The 8,510-nt window shown below is 35.5% G+C and overlaps 1 protein-coding gene across 1 annotated transcript; it reads right to left on the bottom strand.

Moving 5' to 3' along the window:
- Nucleotides 1-436: 436 nt before the first annotated feature.
- On the bottom strand, nucleotides 437-5,568 carry LOC131941142 (periostin-like). Its single transcript, XM_059300150.1, has 8 exons — nucleotides 5,519-5,568; nucleotides 5,291-5,366; nucleotides 4,473-4,568; nucleotides 3,190-3,407; nucleotides 2,362-2,548; nucleotides 1,398-1,499; nucleotides 852-1,013; nucleotides 437-675 (listed from the first exon to the last, which is right to left on the bottom strand). Exons 2-8 carry the CDS (start codon nucleotides 5,355-5,357, stop codon nucleotides 533-535), a joined length of 975 nt encoding a protein of 324 aa, XP_059156133.1. The 5' UTR covers nucleotides 5,358-5,366; nucleotides 5,519-5,568; the 3' UTR covers nucleotides 437-532.
- Nucleotides 5,569-8,510: the final 2,942 nt, after the last annotated feature.

The following is an 8,510-nucleotide window of genomic DNA, read 5'->3' as shown; positions in this document are numbered from 1 at the left end:
TTTACATTAACAAAGTCGTAGGGTTTCAGTCTTATTTTTTTTTTTTATTAAACAACTGTGTGTTATCAAGTTTCATTGTTGTCTTCTTCATAGCCTCTATCCCTTATCTATGACAGAAGTCAGGAGTAAAAAAAAGGCTGATATATGTCATAAGTCTAAAATCAACATCCCATCTCATATAAAAATGTCACAGGTGCTAACGTCACACCACATATAAAAATGTCACAAGTGCTAACGTCCCACCACAGATAAAAATGTCACAAGTGCTAACGTCCCAAATCATATAAAAATGTCACAAGTCTTATGTCAATATTTCAACACCATTATAAGACACTTATGTAAAACATCACGCATCTTGTAACCACTGCAGCCGAACCTTACAAAAACAGCTTTCTATTACTACATTATTAAATCAAATACATCAACACGTGCGATCTCAATAAATCCAGCTTTATTTTATATTTAAAGGTAACAAAATTCTAAATGTGAATACATTCATCGATCTTACAAATTGATCACTGAACCTTTGTAATCAACCAACAACAATGCCCTGATCAGCAATACTGACCAGCGTTCGGTATGGGATCAAGACACTATCGATGATATGTATGACACCATCAAGTGTGGAGATATCTTTCTCTACAATCTTGGCGTGGTTCACTTGAAGGCCGCCCTCTGGGGAAGGTATTGTTTGAATTTTAGAATTAATTTGGCTGTATTAATTATCAATATAAATCTGGCAACAAATATAACACAATACTGAATATATGCGCATATATATATATATATATATATATATATATATATATATATATATATATATATATATATATATATATATATATATGTACGTAGGTAACAATAAGTGGGTTGAGTAGAAACGTCACGCACGTGAATCTCTCCGAGAACCATCAGTTCGTCATGGTGGGCGTCGGCTGAAGTCAAGGTCAGGGAATCCTTCATGCCTGCGCTGAATACGGTCATCGTGCTTACGATATGGTACCTCAAAATTTCTGTCAAAACAATACTTCATGCTATTACATTTTGTTTAAGCAGGATGCACAACATAAAATAATAGGCACATGTTAGCAGTAATATCATATTTACCTATCTTAAACTTTGACATGTGTAACTTTTTAAGTGTTACTTTTTTTTTGGGGGGGGGGGGGGGGTGAAGGGAAGGGGGGAGGGGAACAGGTTTGTTTTTGGCGAAGTTTGTAGATACTGCCCATATTTTTGTCAATTTGTATTATATTAGTTAAGGCAAAACTTAGTAATAAAACTTTGTGTATTGTGTATACACTGACTACTTATCTTACTCAATATTTGTCATCAAGACAACAGGTTAAGACAATAGATAATCAAAGTAAAGCTCCGTGCATTCCAAAAAGTCTTACCTTGAATAACGGAGGGATGGCTGTTGAGGTAGGTGTGTGTCTCGGCGCTGAGTTTTTGGAAGGCGGCGTTGTTTGGTATAAAGACAGTCACATCATCATCATCTGAACCATAGAAATATACAACATTAATGGAGTAAACGTAGCAGTGACAGTTGCAACTGATGCTTTTAGATGTAAAATATCTTCTTTTATCAGGGTTTGATACATCTAAGTGTAAGTTTAATAAACAAAAAGAGAAATGAATGGTTATTTAGTTGAGGAGTTTAAATATATTTTCATTTGATCAACAAAGCTCTTATACGTTGGCAATGCATGCGTCCATAGATGAGAAATAAACATGGCGCGCAACACGGCATTACATGAAGAGATCATGTGATATCGGTGCGTCTGGATTGATTTCTTAGCTTTACCGAAATAGTTCAAAGAAATGCTCAGTTTTTGGAACCCAGAAATGATAATTTAGTTTGAGGTCGGAGTTTTATCTACGAATGGGTTTTCGTTTATAGGTAACTTGTCTCATCTACCAGAAGAATCGAACTCTGGAATTATCAGGTTAACAGCCCTTTGCTCTATCACGGGACCAGACATCACTGAGCTTATTTTTTATAAACCTATGTTAGTTACGTATGTGCTACATATTATATTGTATTGCGTTCGACTTCCCAGTGTGTGAAGTATACTTGAATTTCGTTTTCTCGGTAAAGGTTGCTATTTAAGATTTCTTCCAACAAGCGAACACACTTACGTTTTCAGTTGTCTTCCAATAAGCGAACACTCTAACATTTTCATATGTCTACCAACAAGCGAACACTCTTACATCTCCATATTTCTTCCAACGAGCGAACACTCTTACATTTTCATATGTCTTCCAACAAGCGAACACTCTTACATCTCCATATTTCTTCCAACGAGCGAACACTCTTACATTTTCATATGTTTTCTATCAAGCGAACACTGATCTGACCTGTGATGAAGTTGATCAGGTTGCTGTCGACTACCCAGGACGTGAACGTGCTGATGTCGGTCCTGTTCAGGATGTACTGCATGACTGTTTTCCTCGGTGGGGTGAGTACAGCCTCCAGCCCGTGCACATAACCTCGCGTAAAGGTGATGTTGGGCTCTATGATTCTCACTCCATCTGCTGTCACTGTCTGTCAAAGTACAATATTAATACTAGCACTACACCCTTCATGATGCTTTATGGTGTGTATACAATAATATACTACGAAGTTTAATATTGTTTATTGATATCAGACAAATTATTAGTTGCCTAATAAATAATGCGCATGGCTATTTAATGTTAAGCCTGTGTTTCATACTATCCCATTTGGCCAAATTGTATTTTTTAGGTTAAATATAACGATTCGGTCTGCCTATCTTAAGGGCATTACTCCAGCCAGACTGCGTGTCTTAAGGTCTTAACTGGAGCCAATCTGTAAGTCTTAATGGCACTACTCTAAGTTTTTTTGCTTTTATTAAGTACAATACACCTGGCAGTCTGCTTGTGTTAAGGGCATTACTCCTGTTAGTCGCACGTCTTAAGTGCATTATTCAAGCCTAGCTGCCAGTCTAAAGGGCATTACTCTTGTCTTTTTTCCTGTGTAAAGGCCTTAACTGCAGACTATCTGCCTGTCTTAAGGCCATAATTCGAGACCGTTTGCCTGTCTTAAAGGCATCACTACAGCGTGTTCTAACCATAGTAGAAATAATATAAAAATATTAAACTATTCTTAACCAAGCAACCACCAACAAAGCAGGTAAATATTAATTTCCAAACAGTGACGATAGTTACATGCAGTATACTGTAGGTGTTTATCCTTATGGGCAGGTTGTTGGAGGATTTTAAAACCACGTCTTGCTGGGTGCCATGCACGTAGAAGGTATTGAACGTCACGTGGTACCCCACCACCTCATTCAGACGTGCAGGGTCGTTCTTGATTTGGTCGAGTGCGTCAGAGGGGAGCTTGGCAAAGGCGTCGTCGGTGGGTGCGAAAACAGTAAAGTGTGATGCTGGAATAGATGAAGATGGTGAGATGAAATGCTGAAATAGATGGAGATGGTGAGGTGAAATTATGAAGTAAAGATTGTAAAAGTGTGATGCTGAAATAGATGAAGATGGTGAGGTAAGATGCTGAAATAGATAAGGATGATGAGGTGAAATGCTGTATTAAATGAAGATGGTGAGGTAAGATGCTGAAATAGATGAAGATGAGGGGTGAAATGCTGAAATAGATGACGATGGTTAGGTAAAATGCTGAAATCGATGATGGTGATGGGAGATGCTGAACTAGATGAAGATTGTGAGTTGAAATGCTAAAATATATGAAGATGGTGAGGTAAAGCTCATGGTTGCTAAACCGAAAAGTCTCGAGTTCGAACCCTCGGGCAGATGAGGCTCGTTCGCTGGGGACAGCCACTCTTCTAGGAGAGACAACTCCAAAAATCAAACAACTGCTGCCTTGTAGCTTGTTCTTGGTTGGGCAAAGGCTATGGAAGCAAATCCAAAAAGAAAAGCAGGCTGAAATCGGAGTCAATGGCCTCAATGGCGCATAACCAGTTGACACGTAACGCTTAATTGTGTTGGAGGCGTGGTCGAGTCGGCAAAAAGCTCATGGTTGATAAATTCTAACAAAGTCTCAAGTTCAAACCCACTGGCAGATAAATCTCGATCCCCTTCAACACTAATAATTAAGAACGAAGAAGAAGAAGAAGGTGAGGTTAAAGGCTGAAATAGATGAAAGTCGAGATGATAAAATAGTTATAAATCGTCATGAAGATGGAAAACGTGAATTGTGATTAAAATTGTGAGATACTGAAATAGATGAAAATAGGTGAGTATCCCACGTAGATAAATACTGCGATGTATACGATTATGTCATTTGATATTAGTGTATACGTACGCCTACAATATTAATATTTACATGAGAATTTTTTAAAAACTTGCATGTAATAAAAACTTTAAATTGTTACCGTTATGTTGCAATAAGACGCTATGTATAGTGTATTATTAAGTTCAAAGCGTCGGAATGTTTTGAAAGCTGAATGTAAAATGTTATGTATTTAACGCCGTCTTACATGAGTTGATCCTTGATATGAAACCAGTCGTGTTGAGTAGGTCTAGGAATGTCGTGTAGTGGCCTTTGGCCGTCAGCCCGGCAACGATATCGGTATCTAGGGATACGAACAGAACAGAATTAAAATTAATATAATGGCAATAAAAAGTCAGCCCAAAACTGATAAAACATTGAGAACTTGATTTAAGCTCAAAATATAGCACTAGTTCTAAATTATCATTAGGACGGATTGGTCTAGAAGTAGAGAATTAGACTGCTAACCCGTGAGTCTCGAGTTCAAATCAGGGTTCAAGTCATTAGACCGTTCATGAGTCCACCCAGCTCTTTTGGGTACCTAACTCACGTTAGGGAAAGTAAAGGGGGCTGGGCATAGTGCTGACCACACTACCGAGGTCATACGCCGAGGTCACAGAAACAGGTTAACTCTACTTCACTTGCCAAATTAACCGTCAGGTTCGAAAGGGGAAATTGACTCTACATGCTAATTAATATCAAAAGTACCAAAGATACATTTATTAATGTATAATACACATATATTTGAAATAATATATTCATAATGATTTTTTTTAATTTATATATTTTCTTTTCATGTCCAGTAGTTCATTTTCAATACTTCATTTAGTGATACTTGTTATAAGTGTTAAAAACTGTAAGCAGGGAGAACAACATGTCTTCGGTGTCATCTTGGATCTTTGCTCAAACATACATATACACGCTTTCCTTTGAGTAAATATACATTTTATTTATAAAAAAAAATAACTGCTATTATAAAGCGACGTAGACTGATAATGCCAAATAAAAAGATACGGTTTTACTTACATGTTGTGGTTTGACCAACTATACAAGCAGGCACAACCAAGAAGCACAACGCCATAAATAATTTCATGATTGAATTCTATAGAAAATACAGTAAACCTTTTTATCATTCACCGCAATTATAAAATAAATTTAAACAAATTGTACTCTCGACGCACATATAAAATAATCTCAGTTTGCTAACTCTTAATTTTTTTTATTTACAAGATCATATAATGACTGATACCAAACCTGTTTTGTAAAGTTCACTAATTCCTGATCAATGATCTAAAAGAAATTTTAACACAGTTTAGTTAAACTGTCTTATGTTTTAAAAATATTTTTATCTTTCAATTTTTTTTTAACTTTGAGATAAAGCTGATAGATATAAACTACATTGGTTGAATTAAAAACTGTGCTACCTGTGTGTAAGATTTTATGCCGACTTATAAATTCTAATTAAGTTGTTAATCTTAATGTTAATAATTCAGCTGCACCCTCCTTGAAGCAAATCACGAGACATTAAAACCCACAAATAGGGATGGACCGGACACGTCTTAAATCATTGATTGTGTAGGGGAACGCTTAGAGACGTCATGATTGTGTGCGGGAATTTTCAATGACGTTATGGGTGTGTAGGGGCATGTTTAGAAACATTATGATTGTGTAATGGAATGCCCAGAGACGGTATGATTGTGTAAGAGAATGTTAGAATGATTGCGTTGGGGAATGCTTAGCAACGATATGATTGTGTACATTAGTGATTAGCAACAATATTATTTTAGAAGGGCAATGCTTAGCAACCTATAATTGTGTAGGGAAATGTTTAGAGATGTTTTGATTGTGTTTTGATTATGAAAGGGAATGCTTAGCAACATTACTATTTTGTAAGGGAATGTTTAGAAACATTATGATTGTGTTATCTGAATGCTTACTAGCATTATAATTGTGTATGAAAATACTAGAAAAATTGTTATCGTATTGGGGAATGATTAGCAACATTATTATCGTGTAAGGGATTCATATTATTATTTTGTATGGGAATGCTTAGAAACATAATGGTTGTGTAAGGGGAGGCTTAGCAAATGTATACTTCTTGAGAAGTAAAAACATACCGTTGTCCTATTGCCTATGGTTGCACCCTCTATAACGAAGGACTGAAATATTAAGGGAGGTAACACGAATAACTAAAAAGACATTGAGGTTAATTCCCTTGTCAAAACGTAGGCACCATCATTTTCATTGATTAAATAAGTGCGTTGTAACAATTTATATTTAAAAATAACATTACAAAATTTATCAGTGTAGCAGTCTTTTTTTGTCACCTAATCGTTTTTAAAGTATCCATAACCTTAGCTGTTACTAATTGTTACCATTCTATTCGTTGAGAAAGTAGCTTCAAACTAAAAACTTTACCCTGTAGTGTATGCAAGGAGGGGAGGGGGCAGGGGGAGCGACCGTTCCCCTTTCGACCAGTTTTAGGATACTGCCGCCTTTTTGCGATATTAACTAAATACAATTTAAAACAAGTTCCACAAACACAAATGTAAAAAAAAGTAAAAACAATCAAACAACCCACCTAACTAAAACTACGAATCTTGGTGTATAGCTTAAATATCACATTTTTAATGACGGCTATACTTTTTGGCGTACTTATCGGCTTCTAGCTCAGCGCAAGACAGCGCATTTGTCGTCAGTCAGACTGCCAATCACTGTTGATGCATGTACGTCTACTGTTGGCGTTATTGCTGCTGCATATAGACCGTCAACCACCCACATGTCGATCTTAATTCACACTTTTGGCCTTATCTTGTGTAGTTAGACCCACTTCAGCCATTTGTGTTTTATATGGGAGGCCAATCATGATATATAAAAGCCCATGAGCGCACTTTTCTCTCTCTCTCTCTCTCTCTCTCTCTCTCTCTCTCTCTCTCTCTCTCTCTTTCTCTTTTAGGTAATGTGATAAGTATGTTCAGCGATATATGGAGAACTTGATTGGTAATAACATTATTTTAATTAATATATTTTTATATGAAACACTATAGCTTTATAAAAATGTTGCTCTATAATAATTCAGTCTGCATTGATAACTAACTGCTTAAGGTAAAAAAAAATTGAAAATAGTAAACCTGTTATTTTAAAATTAATTTAAAAAGAATCCTGTATTACTCAAAGCTGGCAAACTGAATATTATTCATCCTGATTTTTCTTCCTTTTTTTTTGCCTCAGACATGTAATTTACAGCGTCAGTTGTGTGTGTTCGCTTTAGTATTACAGTTTTCATCAGAGGCCTGTGAGGACTGATACAGATTTACAATAGTAATATTTCTTTCTTACTTGTAGCCTACTTTCATTCATTTAAGATGGTTTACTTATGCTATTATTATTCATTCTGATTTTTTTTTGGCAGTACAAACTAAAGATTTATTAAACATATCAATAATATATGTATTTCAACACATATTGGTAATTTTCACATACTACTAAAAACACATAAAAATGTATTTATGTATATATGAAACTCATAAGAAAGAGATAAACCTCCAAAGCTTGTGTTGGATGCTTGGTATTGAAATCAATGATCACATTATTTAATTGCATTATAATCCTAACCCTTATTTTGGACCTAACACAATAAGTACCATTATTTATCTGTTTAGGTAAATTTGGAAAGTATTATGAGTAACTTAATAAAACATATCTTTATTTTTTATCACATGAGAATATTGTAGTTAAATAAGTTGCTATAGCAGTTTTCCTATTGGCATTGACACTAGTGTGTATTTCTTGAACTTGCTTTTTGTAGTAAGTTTCTAGTAGCTAAGAGATTTATTAAAAAACAAGTTAATTAAAAAAGTCTAGTGACATTTATGCGCAATTTCCTTATGTTCTCTAAAAATAGCTCTGACGTATAATGCTGGGTTGCGTTCAAGCTAGAAGAACGATCGGTTTGTAGGTGTTTATGTAATTTTAAAATTTGTGACCGAACGAGAGGATATTTTTGAAAACTTTCTTCGGCAATATTGTTCTAAATTATGGTAGAAATCGATTGGTACATGTTTCAAGTCGCTAAGTGGTCTGGTTGCCGAGATATGGGCCAAAAACTGCATTTCTTCGAGTTTTTTTGGCTTTTCCGGGAAATACATGAAAGAAACCCGGAATTTTTATGGCCTATGCTCATCCTCGTAACTTGCTTAACATAATTGCCTTTGTAACTAGTCATCGATATTGCTTCGTTGAGGAG

This window comes from Physella acuta, unplaced genomic scaffold, assembly GCF_028476545.2.
Source record: "Physella acuta isolate Inbredline_101_S28 unplaced genomic scaffold, ASM2847654v3 ptg000350l, whole genome shotgun sequence".
Taxonomy (NCBI): domain Eukaryota; kingdom Metazoa; phylum Mollusca; class Gastropoda; family Physidae; genus Physella; species Physella acuta.
This window is presented reverse-complemented; position numbering and strand designations above follow the sequence as displayed.